Below are 15,413 nucleotides of genomic sequence, written 5' to 3'. Positions count from 1 at the left end.
ACAATTAGATCCCATAAGGGATGTAAGTGCCTAGAATATGTCTGGTTTTCATTTGGGTAGAGTGAGGCAAAACTGACACTTACTGCAGATAATCAAAGATGGACTCTGGTACTGAGAGAGGGGATTTATTTCTTTCTGTCATATCCAGAAAAATGACTGACATAATTTGAGAAAAGCTTGCAGCCTGCATTCAGTATTATATGGCTGGACTTCAAACTCAGCACAGATGGGAGTCAAGGGGTCTCAGAACAATGAAAAGCCTTCCAGGCTGGCTGTCCAGCAGCAAGCCGGATACAGGGGTATAAAATGGAGGATTTTCATCTGAAACCCCTAGCACATGTCTCAGAGCAGCAGACTGGTTCATATGTCCACTTATCACGGGGGAATGAAAATTCCCCTTTGAAGGACAGATGCCTACAGCCCTTCTTTTTGGGGAATGGCGGTAGGAGTAGAACAAGGCTGGCTCTTCTGATACTATGCTGGTAGCACAGCTCACCACTTTTTATCTATTAATCTGAAAGTTGGAGTGCTCCTCCATGAAATGGAGAGACTTGGATTAAATTCCTTCATCAAGCTGGAAGCTCTAATGTGTGACAGCACTTCTAACTCATGATGAAGTCATGGCATTGTGTAGTAAATAATTCAAACTATAGGCCAAAATGAGAGAGGAAAACAGATTTCTGGTTCCCATTCTCAACATTGCTAAATTTAGAATAAGCAACAGTCACCAAATAAAATACAGAAGTTGATGAAAAGAGTCTTCTTTTTCATGGTTCCTCCTCTGTCCCAAAGCTTGCAGAGTCATACTTCACCTCTAATTTATGTCAGGTTTAAAAAAAAAAAGGGAGATAAAAGTACTAGATGAGATTTTTAGGAGAGTTGCTGTCTTAAGAGACAAACTGATCGTAGTTGCTTTTGCTGGTAGCCAACAACATTAACAGGACGAAGAAACCATTGGCACAAACTGCCTGTATTAATCCACACCATACGAGAACATTTTGTGCTGTCCTTCAGGATGATATGTGTGCTTATAAAACAGTCCTTTCCAGGCTTCTTTCAGATCCACATCATCCCCCAAACTCAAACTATCAACTTTGGGTTCCAGCTGTAACACATGCTCATGGCCTAGCTGAATATAGGGCCTGACTAGAGCTCGTGCAAATTAATTGTTCAGGCTAATTAGCAGAAGACTGAAGCATGGCATGAGAGAAAACATATTCCAGGCATGCTAAATTAATAACTTCTAACATTGCTAGATAGGCGAAGTGAGAAGCACAGCAACAGTGAGGAGTGTGTTACACTTGTACCTTACAGAAGTAAAGAAAGATGAAGGAAACGAGAAACAATTTGCAGGTAGTATGTAGGAAATGTGGATTAAGAGATCAAATGCAATCTGCAACTTTTTCATTCCACAGACTTGAAGACCTATATCTGTACATCAACCATAGAATTGTGATGTAGATTTCAACATACTAACGTGAAATTCCAGACATGTATACGCAAAGGTTGTGTTCTTGGGTCCTTCAGCAAACTGACCACCTTTTGGAAGAAACACAGCTTCCCTGGGCTTGTGTGGGTAGCTTTTAGTGCCTCCTAGGAGCACTTTTAACTTCTTCTAGACTGAACAAGAAGTAAGGAAAACTTGAATGCCTAGCATTTGCACAAAGCATTTTGGAGAGAATTGTGGCCTTACCTCAATGGAACAAAATTTCAACTTCTGTATTTATGGAGATCAGAAAAAAGCCTCAGAGTTCTTGTCCTAAAAACGATAGTCTTCCTTCTTAGGGAGCATAACTCCAGATTTGATTAGATCTATTAATGAGGTCAAATGATGCTTTTAGGCTGGTAGCTAATGTAAACCAAATCTATTTATCACTTTGGCAGTGGTTCCTGCAACAAAGTTAATGACCATTACAGCATTTGTAGTTAGCCAATCAGGAATGGTGCTTTTTGTGCAAAAAGGCAGAAGTTAGTAATCAATCATCATCATCCTCATCATAATCGTGCTGCTAAATGAGCTTCTGAAAAAGAAGAGCAACATGGCTATTAACCTTAACCGTACCTTGAAAATAGATTTCTTGCTACAAAGGCCACTACTGATACGTGGGTTGTAGCCTTGATAGCTTCTTGCAGAATAAAGGAGGTTGAAATACTAGGCAAGGGCACAACCCATATTTAGATTCTTTGCTTTAGTCTTTTAAGATAAAAAGGAACTCTTAAAAAGGGAAGGGACAAAACTTGCTATTTTTTTAAATAGCAGGTCAAAACATTTTGTCCAAGGAACTTGAGTTGTATACAGTCGGGGAATAATCAAATTAAAATTAATTTTTCTGTATTAGCAGCGTAAGTGTCTAATAACATACAGATTCCACAAAACAGCATCTTTGTATTAACTTCTGATACAGATCTTCATAGTGACAGCCATGTGCTGGCAGAACAGAGCAGACTGCTGCAGAAGCTGTTGTGCACATTCATGCCAGTGGTGCTCTCTTGGGAAGTTTGGCTTGGCAGGGGAGAAGCGAGGGGAGTTATCTTTTGTGGTGCTTGTTGAGGCACAAGTGAGGCATGCCATGGGAATGGGTCTCTCTTTCCATCCCACCACTGGGATGAGACTTGGGATAGCTGGGCTGTTGGTACCTGAATCTGAATCTGAATTCTCTCAGTGCCAGGAGGCACACAAGGCGCGAACATCGTTCTTCCACTTCGATCGGTCTGCGGCTGCGTGCCGTGCCACTTCCCAAGAGTTCCAGCCTGCACCATTCCTCTCAACCTCCACCATCCAACGCCAGGTCATTTTTGGGCGACCCCGCTTTCTTATTCCCTCTGGAGTCCACCCAAGGGCCACAGCGCAGTCTTCTGTCATTTTTTTCCTCAGGACATGACCGATCCAGTTCCATCTCCTCCTCCTCACTTCGTTACTGATTTTCTCCATTGTTTTTTTTGAAAGTTGATGCTCGTCGTTTCTGCAACTTTTTTTCCCGGGAGGAGGTAGTTGGCCTCCTGCCCAGCCTCCATGACTTGGAGGGCCAGTGGTTTTTCTGTCAGGGTGGCCTTCCCTTAGGCTGCGTTGATTCGCGGCACCTTCTCTAATTTTATCCAGTGCACCCTCCAGAGAGGGATCCCCTATCCACCACCCAGGGGACGTGCCTTCTAGCTGTGCAGCCCCAGCCGAAGGTGTTGGTACCTACTCCCTTGAAATTTGCAAAGCTGGTGTAAATATCCTGACCGGCACCTCTGCTCAACAGATAGAGGTCATGAAAAAACATTTTAGTTTGAATGCCTGGGGCAAGCCTGGGACTATTCAGTCCTTCAGTGCACACCCCACAGGCAGTCTGTCAGACTACACACTGCAGAACAGCTCACCTAGCTGCCCTGGCCTGCCAGGCATGCATCATATACCAGTGCAGCACAGCCCACACTGTTATGCCCCCAGTCCCACGAACCAGTGTCACCCATATAACGTTCTCAAAACACCTGCAGCATGGACAGTTTACTCTCTGCCCTTTTGTGAGCTGAGCAGAGTGCCACATGAAGGAGAGAGGTGCCTGCCAGGAATGCTCTCCCGCATACCCTTACACAACTGAATCAATACACAATTTGAGGTCCCTTGGAAAAAATGCATACGTACAGCCACAGCCAGACTCGCTTAGTCCCACCGAGGTGAGCAGAGCCAGCCAGGAGTGGAATAGCACAGTTGCAGAGCACCCTGCTCTGCTGCGCTCTACGACTGACACGTGGTATGAGCCCTTGCCTGCATATGGTGCACCCGATCAGGCATTGCTGGCCATGCATCAAGACCAGAATTACCTAGCAATCCTAGCATCCACTTGCATCCAGATTTGGGAGAACACTGGACCAATAAAGTGTATCTTATTGATGATCTCTGTGCATGTGTTTGGCTCATGCTGGTTATGCCTGCCAACAGCTGCACATAAGTATTATAGGGCCATTCTTGGTGTTACAAACACCCTAGAAACAAAGGTGATGGACTGTGTGGGATGTTTCAGTCGTGGTGACTAGGGTTAGAGAATTTCATTTCACAGTGAGGGTTCAGCATGGAAGTGCGCATAGAACCATGTATGGAAAAAATCAAGTCCTATTAGCTTTAGGTCAGAATTAGCATTGTCAGAGTGTCCATGTTTTGATTGCACATCTAGAAAAACAGTGATGAAGGCTTCATAAATGACTATTCACTTTAGACAGCTTGTTTGTTCTTGTGTTTTATCACTGGTTCTCTGTCTCAGAAGAGTCTTCTTAGGACCTATTTTGGGTTATCTCCAAAATCAGTTCTAACATGAGCATAGTCCTGAGGTGCCTCAGGAGCTCAAGTGCTGGAAATGCCTTCTGGGAAAGAGCGGAGGTCACAGACAAGACTGTGTGTCCTGAAGAGTTATTGAATGTACAGCCTTTTAAATTGGGGCTTTCCTATTAAAAGCTGCCTCCTGGAAGACCAGAAAAAATCATGGTTGAAACCTGGTTTGTCTGAGGCTAACTGGTATTGCCTCAATAACACAGTTGGCTCAGGCACTCTTTTTGGAGGGTCCCGGCCTAAGAGAGTCTCTTGGTTTTCTGTGTCCTTTGTTTCAGGGCTCAGTCTTGACCATAACTTCGGCCAGCGGTGAACTATGGAGATGCCAGGCTGGCTGTCTGGGTTCCCTCCAGAAAGAGGGCATTCATGTCTTAGGTGGACAGGATCCTAGGAGGATCTTGTTGAGGTGATAGAAGGGGTATTTAGCACAAGGGAGTGCTAGGCAATGTGCTTGGACAGACTGAATCTGGTAGTGTACGAGCCTGGTGCATTCTTGTAGGCTGATAGTTGGACAAGGGCACAGCTCCTGTGAGCAGTTAGACCAAGATGCGCGCGTACCCACCACACAGGCTTGGGACCTTACTCTGTAAAGCCTCTCAGGCGAAACTGTCTTTTTATTTCATCTGTGTGCACTGTCTAATCTGGTGAGGCATTTCTTCTGAGTCAGTGCCTTTAGGCACTACCCACGCACAAATGAGTGTCTATTAATAACGACAATATTTAATGAAAGAATCTTGTTCAGAGTTATATCTGTACCTTTAAAATAACAGATTAAGAAATGCAGATATTCAGTTGACTTCACTGGGTATACACTATTGCTCAGCAAAAGAAATATGCTTTTACAGATACATTCCTGTCACAAAAAGAAATATGGCTTCTCATATGAGCAGTTACTGCCTACATACTGCAATTGGCCTGACATACAGTAAAAATTTAAAAACAAAGCTTTAATTCTAGCTGGAAGAAGATTTTTTTTTGTTGCTCCTTGATTGTTTTTATAATTGATTTATCACTACTACAGCTATGCAATTAAATTTTTTTTAAATCATTCCTGGACATTGAAGATATGAAAAAGTTCCCAAACCTATTAGAAATTAGCCTTTCTCACTGCTTACCATACTTAACTATGCAAATGCTTACCTGATGAAGCAATTTTAAAAATGAAAAACACCAACAAAGGCTCTTATGTCTGAAAATATTAGTCAGTTTTAGAAATTAACTGTTCCCGCGATTCTTAACTGGAGAATACATCTGCTTCTTTAATAAGTGGATGTCAGATATATGTATATATATAATGTTCTATGCAGTAGATGACTCTTTTTAACCTGTCTTTATCTTACCTATCAGAGGGGGAAAAACAGGTTCATCCCAGGACTTTTCAAGGCCTGGATAAAACCAGATATATGAACCTGCTTAGTATCTGTTCAGAGACAATAATATGGCTCTACCAGGCTGTGTAATGGATAGAAGCAAAAGATCAAGTCCTAAGGGAAACAGTGTAATACTTTTTACGAACGGAAGGGGTTAGATTGTTTACAAGTTGACATTTGGTCTTATTTCACATGGAGAGACAGTAAATTTCACTGAGAATTTCACCAAAATATTTAATAAGGTGGCAAATGAAAATCTGAACTGGCAACAAGGCTAAGGAACAGAAGGATTGCTTCAATGGGTTAAGTTCATCAGTTTGGTATGTATAAGGAGTAAATTCCATTTACTCTGTGCTATCCCATATTTCAGTGCTTTGTCTGAGTGTATGGACTCTGGATACAGTCTTGCTGGCTGGATAATAAAATGTCAGGAGTCAGGAAAAAAAAAAAAAAAGATCATTTTTAAACCCTTAAATAAGAAGTGAAAAATTATTATCAAAGTAGCACATCACGACAAATAAAACTTAAGTCTCTTTGTTTATGCTACAGCTCTATGGAGATAAACAAAATTAAGTTTTAAGGTCCCAAACACTCTGCAAGCCTGGAAGATTTTTAGAGCACAGCATGCCATTACGCTCTCCGTGGGACAATAATTACCCTGCTGACAGTAACTGTTCCACACCAGGGTGGAAAGTGCCATGTTTCAGTCCTTCTTCTCAGCAGCATCACTGTTTTGTATGAAACGGCCATGCAGAAAATCTGGAAGCGGTCCTCTGACTTGCTGCTTGGGAAGAAGCAGTGTGAAGGAGGTGCCCTAAGGGCTGAGCCAGGCCCCTGGCGCTGCAGTAGCCAAGGTGCCAGTGAGATGCATCGGGAAGATTACAGCCTTGAGGGGCCTGGCGCTGGGACCCGGGGCACCTCTGATGTATGCTTGGCTCTGGTGTCACACAGGGCGACCGATGCTAGTGATTTAGTGTGCTGGAGGGGTTCCTTCTGGGTGTGAGTTTGTGTTGCCTCTGTAGTACCGGGAGCCACGCAGCATGCACGCACCCCAGGGTGGCGCTTGAGGTGCCTCCTCTGGTGGGATCTGAGGCTGACGCTGCGCCCCAGGCTGCTGCCTGGTGCACTTGCTTGCAACATGCGCATGGCATCCTGCAGCACTTAGCTCCCTACACTTACGGGGTGCCTGCCTAGGACCTGCAGCTGATGTGAACTTTGCTGCTGGCAAAGACATAGCGGGCACTTGTGATCCTGGAAACATGCTCACAGCAAATGAAGCCCCTGTTGTTTCCTGTGCACCGCACCAGTCAGTAATATAGACAAATGCTCCCACAGTGTCTTCTATATGATGCTAACAAATGTAATTTTTTTCTTTATGTATTAATGTCTCCATCTCTGCAGTTCAGATATTATTACTTACCTCCTTTATAAGACACTTTGTGATCTACTGATGAAAAGTACTATATATGAGCCATTTTTATTTGAGACCTTCTAAATGAATATTAAATCTCAGTAAGGAATAAAACTGGTTATTACTTTCAGTGGGAACTTAGTGTATTACTTCAATGGTTGTTAATTCTTTCAATAGTAGCTGTTCTCCTTTAAGCCCCAAGCCATCGTGTAATAGCATCCTGTGTTAAGTTTGTATATGTTAACAGACCATTGGCTTACAGACAGATATAGTTTCTATAAGTTCATCTTGTCAGAAATCACAAATAGGTTCCTTTTTGTAAAGGACTTTACCCGTGCAAAATATTTTATAAAAAAATGTGCCAAATTAGCTTTTCCTTCCTTGGCAATGGAGTTTTTACCTAGTTTTGGAACTTACAACATTCAACGTGTACTATGCATGACTAATTCTGGTATGCAAGAAATGTGATTACTGTTTTGAAAATTGAAATACAACCCTGGCCCTTATATTTGCAGGACAAACCTTGAAAATGTGACACAAAAAACATTTCCAAGTGTTCAGAAACTGAGAAGGAAGATAAAACAAAACCAGTGTTCATTGCATACAATGAATTAAATTAGCTAAGAAAATCAAATATATATAGGCATAACTGATTTTCTTCCCATCAATTTCATTACTTTTGAATCTTATTCTCTTGATTTCTGAGTCCTGGGATTGATATGACTGCAGTATTTTGTCCCTTTGAAAATTCCAGTTCCAAGTCAGAGGGAGTTGCACGACTTTTTTTTTTTACTGTTTTTTTTTTCCTTCAGACTATCAATCAATCGAAGTTTGAAGTGTGACATATTGTATATGTCACAGGAAAAGTGAAATGTGTTTTAACCACAAAATACAATTGTCCACATGATGGAAAGCAGTCATCTCAAGCTGCTACAGATTTGTTTGTCAGAGTTGAATATTAGCCCCATGGGTTGTTTTGTCCCTTCTCAAGAAAGTATTTGGCCTCAGCTGGTGTGGGTACATAGGGTTTTTGGAAAGCTTTCAGCAAACCTGTCTGGCTTCCAGGTCTGGTTGGAGGCTCCAGCTTTCTTCTTCTTCCCCAGCTGCTCAGTGTGCCCAGTGCTTTCACTGGCAATTATCTAGAGCCTGAATTCTTTGATTTTATTTTAAAAGCTTTATGGCAGCAGATATATGAACTGATAGGAAGCATCAGTCTAAAAATATTATATACTTGATTAGAAAGCATCTTCCACCAAAGTCTTTCCTTTCCCTCCTCTGTTTTCTGTAGTAAGTGACCTAGAGGTTTTGCTGGAAAGGGGAGGCTGTTTTATTTGTCACGCTGGCCAGCGCTGCAGTCCTTCACAAGGGACACTCTGTGCAGCAGGGAGCTGGGCTGCTGGTTCCTCCTTTGGGCCATTGCGTGCCAAGTGGGGGAATATCATTCTTTCACAGAGGGCAATGGAAGAAACGACTGTATTTGCTGGAGGCAGGGGGAGGCAGGAGCAGGCAGGAGGGCTGGGAGCTGTGAGAGGGTGAGAGGAGAGGCGGCAGCCCCGCAGAAGCACGGCACTGCTGGGAAGGGCAGCCAGGCGCCAGAGACCACAGGAGGGACCTTCCCAAGTAGCCATGTAGCCACCAAGGAGGCTCTGCAATGGTGGTTGAGGTGAAAATGAGCCCAAGAGAGCAGCCCCGACCAGCAGTGACACAGCCAGGAGAGGGGAGATCTGTGTTAACTCTCTTCTGCTCATATTCTGTTTCATTTTGATTTGGGGGGGAATGGGCAGGTTAACAGAGGAGCTATTTTCGTTTTAGTGTCTATACAGATGAAACCTGACATTTGAGTGTGAAGGCCTTTACAGTCTCTCTGAGGTACTTCTTTCAAGAAGGAGACGTCTCAGCAGCTTCACTTCCTCGCCCTGGCTGCCTCACCATCCTGTCTCGCCTGGAAACTCCCCTGCCTTGCTTTCTCCCCCATGTGTCTCAAAGAGACGAGGGGCAGAGGAGCTGATGAGACTGAGCAGTGAGGAGCTGGGGGAGAGAGGGAGCAAAACACATTGGAAAGAAGGAGGGAGAGATAGCAACAGAGACAGAAATAGTTCTGCTCTGCAGAAAGAAGATACGCTGTTGGGTAATGTGTTTTACCATGATCTATCACATGCCCTAAAAGGTGAATTAATACCAGCAATAATAAACATGAATGACCTGCAAATTCCAATAGTGGGTGTGGGTTTGCCTTCAGGTAAATATTTTAGTCATTTTATGCATTTTGACTTCCAGCTTTGGGAGCATACAGTAGGCACATCAGATTCTCAAGCAGCCCAAGCACCTTGGCTAAATTTGTAGCCATATCTAGGATTACTGCTAAATTCAATGTCAGTTTATTTGCAAAGACTGGAATGTTCAGTCATACGAAGTTTGCATAATTTTGCATGATAATGTCTAACAAAGAAGCTATAGGCAGGGGTATATTCAATGACTGAATGATCAGTGCACTTTCACAGACTGTTTTGCATGTGGGGAACTTTCACTGTCAAAACAGCTCTTGGCTCAGTTAAAGCTTCAGTAACTTCCATAAACTATTCATAGCGATAGTCTTATGCAACTGCACATGCTCAAAAAATAGAGAAGGGGGGGAAAGGGCAGCATGAGAACATTCGTTAAGATATTTAGTAATGATTCCTTCTAGTGATGGGTCAAAAGTAGTGTCATTAACTTGAACCGCATAAAAAATCTGTGGTAAATGTAAGAAAGAAAAATAATATTTTGCAAACATGCTATTAAAGCAAGAGAGCATACATAAGAGTGGGGTGGAAATGTAGCTGTATAAGCCTGAAGGCTAGTATTTAAATCATCGGTATTTGTAAGTATGTATCTGCAGTTTTTATCTTCCTCTTTTACAAGTCATTTTACCATGTATCAGCATTTCCTTTTCTTTGCATTGATCACCTTTGTATTCCGTCTGCTGTGAGTGGTGGTATCTTTGGTCCTTGCTTTCAGTACCTTTTCTTTTTCTTCAAGTAACTTCTAATGAAAGTCAAATTGATTCCCAGAATGTGACCCCTGGGGAGTTTCTGTACAGAAAGTCTGAATATGGCTATATATGGGGTTTGTTTCCTGATTAGAAGCTGTAACTGCAAAAAGCTAAGATAAAACTATGGTTTAGTAAATGAAAACTGCCGGTGCTCTCACATTCAGGCTACCAGAGCTTTAGATTAATGCAATGCACTTCACATACAATTATTTGGCAGTTGCAGCTTCCTGGTAAGTATCACGCCCTCTCTGAAACATAGATTATTAATATTTATCAATTCCGACATGCCATAGGCCTCCTTTAAAGAATAATATGGAAGCTGCCATCATCTGATAGTCCTTTGCTGTCACGGTTTAAATGGAGCTGCTTAATTGCTTAATTGGGAGTTGTCAGTGGACAGCATTTTTGGTATGGAAGTCTTCACTTTTTAATTCAGCTCCTTTCTTCAGTTCTTCCTTGACCTTCCCTCTCTTTGGGTTCTAAGTTAATAAAGTTTGCTCTGACATTGCACACAGAAAGGGAAGAAAATTATTAGGATGAAGGATTTCTTTCTCTTTTACAGAGTGTAGCACTTTGATGCTGTTACACGTTTTGTGACTTCCCTCTTACTGTCTTTCCTCCGGAGTCAAATGTCCTCTGAGGCATTTGATAATTTTAGATCATCTAACGGGAATGTCAGTTTTAGACGCAAGGCCTGTACCTCTCCAAGCATTTTGTGTAAGGCCAAGTAAGGATATCTTTATATAAAGGGCATAATTTGTAGCTCTTAAATTGAATAACTCAGTAATACATCCTTTCCTTTGAATCTAGCATATTCAGTGGAACAAGATTTAATGACAGGTTGGGATACAAGCTATATTTAGTGCAGCGCAGTAGAAGCAAAGCAGTGGAGTGAAGCAGTCAGTCCTGTGGACCCAGCTCCACACTGCAAACTTTGTGGGGGTAATGCTTCGGTTTAGGTTTGCTCCCATGGGCCAAGTGCCTTTTGCAGTTGGAACACTGTTAGGTGAGCTCTGGGAGCATATATTCCCATTCGGTCCATCGTGCCCTCCCAGATTGCTGCATAACATCAAGTCCAAGCATGGTATACGGGTACGGTCTGGAGATATGCCTCATAAATGCACTCCTAAGCCCAAACTAAAATGATAACGTAAGCACATCACAGCTGCTGTATTTGTGAAATGCTACAAATGCATCAAATGACTCACAATATGCACACAACCCTGGTTGGCATTAGTGAAAGGAAGCAACAGAGAGGGATGAGAGAGCTCACAACTCCTTTAGCTGCTTCCAGGTCTGACTGATGTTCAGCATGAGTGAACAATGCAAAATGGGTACCCAAAATGCCTCAATTATCAACACAATCCGAGAGCTTACTCTTTCAGCGCCCTGCTAGAAGTAAGCCATGCGTTTCATTTTCTCTACACGCTCCTTTTACAGATAGGCTTCATTCCTGCATTTCTGAGTAAAGTCCTAGAGCATACCCTGTTTGGATTGGATCAATAAGACTAATTCAAGACCTTACTTACTACCTGTGCTACTCAGCAGATCCCCTCCTATAGATTTGTCTTTAAGATCCTTGTGGAATCACCGAATCACGTAGTGATTCATGACAGTGTCTTCAAAATGAGTATTCTGTATTTGCCCACAGGAGCAGAACAAAGAAAATAGCACTGAAATACCAGAAGGTTTGCACACATATTAATTATCCTTAAACCAATAGCTTTTCCTTGATTGCGTAGGTAAGTATTGCTTGTTTCAAAGCACCCCCTTGTGCAGGCACTGGGTAAGACAAGTTGTACAAGAAGCTTCTGGCTCCCTCACACCTTGGTCGTTTGGTCAGGATCTGTTTTTCATGTCACGCACCCTGCTTTGTCTGCCACAGAGGTCTTGTGTTCAATGGATCATGTCCAAAGACCTCCTGAGGTTTCAGACTGCACCACCGAACCTGATCAAACTGGTTTAATATAGATGGAGGTGGTTTTCAAACTGTAGACTCCCTTTGTTTTCCATTTAAACACTGGAAAACTTAAATTCTTTGAAACTCTTGCATAAGCGTGGGTAAAATTCAACTGGAATTAACCAATGTAAATCTCCAAAGTGAGCCACTGTGCAAAACCAAGAAAGTTCATATACTGTCGGTAAGGTTTTTATACATATTATTCACAGTTGATCAAAAGGCTGAAAAATTAAAGGCTGTAGACTTGAGTCTTCCAAAGTGACTAGTGACATCAGTCATTTCATTCTGGCTTGTTCATCTTTAGACAACTTTATAGAAAACTAATATTGAAAAACTTGTCATTTTATGGAATTCAAGCTCCTCTGGCAGCGTTGTGAATTGGGGAGCACAAATATGAAAACCCTCAAAGTCTTTGGTAATTTTGGAAAATCTTGCCCATATTATGTAAAATGTTTAACATTTAAAATTATTTAAGTAATGCCATTGAAAGGAAACAAACGTCGCTTCAAAGGCAGTGATAACTGTATGTTTCCCTTAAATCTAACATGTACATCCACTGATTTGGCAATCTCTGTCAGTGGCAATGTTCAGATGAGCCATCTCCTTGACAGAGATAGTACACTTTTATTGGGGAAAAAAATCCATTCCTTTTTGCTTTTTCAGACTTAAATGTTGAAGTTGTTTTGGAAATGTCTAGATTTTGGGTTACCCCAATTTTTTTCCTTTATTGATTATGCTTTGTTTAATAAAAACAGGAAGTATATTTTCTTTGAAGAGATAAATAAGGAATTCTGCATAATTCTTGGTGTCTCAGATATTAATTTGATGATCATTTAATTGCATCACAAGAGCTATTGGGTGAAATTAAATTACAAACAGATGAGAGCAGACAATGCATTATAAAAAAGAAGCTGAGGTATCTGCAAGTGTTTCACATGCTCCCTAAGGCACCCTACATTGTTCATGCTCCAGAGAACCGAGGCGGCAGTGCCAGAATACCACTTTACCCAACAGTTTCAGCACAAAGGCACCTGACTTCACTACCTACGCAAGCTTTTTCATCTGTAGGATGCATATGCATATATCCTATTAACACCCACATTCCCTGTCTCCTCAGTTCCTTGGTTCTCCCAGCTTATCCGCATTTGATGTGTCCCCCCTCTCTTTCCTCCCACGGTGCCACCCTGCTGGCAGAACCCCATCCCATATTCTTGCTGCTCCCCGTATTCGCTGGCATCATGCTTCAAGTACTGCTGACAAGGCAGCAAAACAAATAGCTGATAAATTTGGGCACAGCATTCATTTCATATTGACATAACTCCTGTAGATTAGCTCAGATATCAAATATAGTGTTATGTAAATACCATTTCAGATGCTAAGTGTCTAACAGACTAAGTACACTTAGAATTTGAGAAGAACAGACATTACCTGTGAAAGGTGAAGGTTTCACATTTCTGAGTGCTGGATGAAAAAAAATTAAAAATTTGTAGGAGAGTCAGTTGTGCTACAAAGTGTTACCACACCAGATTCAAAGACAAAACTAAATCATTAATGTATGAAATACAGATTTCAAGTTGTAATAAGGGCAGACCTAATGCAACTTTAACTGCAGAATTGCTGCTGCTGACTCTATAAAATACATCCCATAAACAGCTGTTAATCTGTTCACTGTTTATCTTTTAACATTCATTTGTTTAGTAATCAGTTCTCATTTGTTCTACATATGGTACAGCTTCCCTTTTATAGCAGCTGCATTTAATGAACATTTGGAAGCACAAAAGTATTACAGAAATTATTGTTTAACTATTTTTCTGCATTATTTTTGTATCTGTCACCAAGGACATTTGAATAAAAGTTAGAAATAAGGTCATTAAATTTAGAGTAAGGAAGGTATAGGTGCTTTGTCCTCTTCCTGAACTGGTAATTTGTAGTGGAAGTTCCTGTGACCATGCTTCAGACTCTGCTTAGCTCCTTTAAGCAATGAGTTTTCTCTGTTTATACTGTCCATTCCCTTTTGTGATTCACTGACGTCAACATGTCAAATTTGATTCACTCTTCTGTTTTGCTCTGTATCATATTAGAGACCTTTAGGTAATGCACTGAGAGAGTATCTTGCAGACCTGATAGACTGAGTGCATTTCGAGATTTTTTGAAAATGACAGTTTACAAGATTTAAAGTTTTGTGAGGTGTTCTGGTTAAATGTGGGGATCAGTGGTCATTAAAGCTGATTTGTATGAAGATAATTCCCTTCTGGAGTACTTGTGTTTAAGTGTCATCTTAATTCCTTTTTTCCAAAAATTCTGATCTTTAACAAGACCATTTTATCGTAGTAAATGTTCTCTGTTATTTATTCATGCTTCAGCTGTGTCCAGCATCCTGGACTGAATGAATAAACGGAACATACGCTTTTCTTTATAGGAAAGTATAGGTGAGAATATAGCTCTGTACTGGAACTTTGCTAGCGTTAGGGCATGATGACGAATAGGGCAAATGCCCTTGGATTGGACAGTCCTTTGTCCTTGGTCAGTCTTTACTGGTGACCTTGACCTGCATCTGTTGCAAGGAGTCTGTGAGTCTGTCAAGTACAGCAGCGGGCAGAGAAGGGCTGTTCATAAAAACTGACTGCTTGGATCGGATGCCATTCCAGAAAAGGGAAATTCCCAGTCAGTTCCACCTGGTTCAGCCACAATGCCAGGTGGGTTGGGGAGATAATTAAAGAAAGAAGCAAGTAATTGCCTAAATGTGCTGAGCATTTTACAGATTTTCACAGTGTAAATATGTTGGACATATTGTTTTCAGATGGTTGATTAATCAAAATAGCTGCAAGTGAGTTTGATATGTGTCACCAGGCATGTAAATAGATAGATGTGTTAAATTGGCGTTGTGTGTGCAAATGCTCAGTTGGGAGAAATATACAAATGATGACAGGATATTTTAGAAAGGATTTCAGGTATATCTGCAAGGCATTTTCATTGAAAAAGGCTTAGCTGTGAGAGAAATGTGCTTTTTTCTAAATTTAACCCTACTAACAGTTTACCACCTTCTTTTTGTGTGTGTTTCTTTTTCTTTTCCAGTGCCACCTTGGGCCTTAATAGCCATAGCCATAGTTGCAGTCCTATTAATCCTTACCTGCTGCTTTTGTCTCTGTAAGAAATGCTTGTTCAAAAAGAAGAACAAGAAGAAGGGAAAAGAGAAGGGAGGGAAGAATGCTATTAACATGAAAGATGTTAAAGATTTAGGGAAAACCATGAAAGACCAGGTAAAGTACCTCTCCTTTTCTTGAACTCTTGAGTTACGTTTGAAGGTTTCTGTTTGATATGTCTACAGAAAG

General features: G+C 41.5%; 1 protein-coding gene across 2 annotated transcripts in view; it reads left to right on the top strand.

Moving 5' to 3' along the window:
* SYT1 (synaptotagmin 1) overlaps positions 1–15,413 on the top strand; it is a gene marked incomplete at both ends in the record, with an annotated part of 130,707 nt that overhangs the window by 19,938 nt on the left and 95,356 nt on the right. For both annotated transcript variants that reach the window (XM_082309728.1, XM_082309727.1), the window contains one exon: positions 15,157–15,341. In XM_082309728.1, the coding sequence (XP_082165854.1) occupies positions 15,157–15,341 (185 nt within the window). The remainder of the gene's footprint in view (positions 1–15,156; positions 15,342–15,413) is intronic.

The sequence above is a fragment of the Platalea leucorodia genome (genome assembly GCF_965183815.1).
Source record: "Platalea leucorodia genome assembly, chromosome: 4".
In the NCBI taxonomy this organism is placed as follows: Eukaryota; Metazoa; Chordata; class Aves; order Pelecaniformes; family Threskiornithidae; genus Platalea; species Platalea leucorodia.
This window is presented reverse-complemented; position numbering and strand designations above follow the sequence as displayed.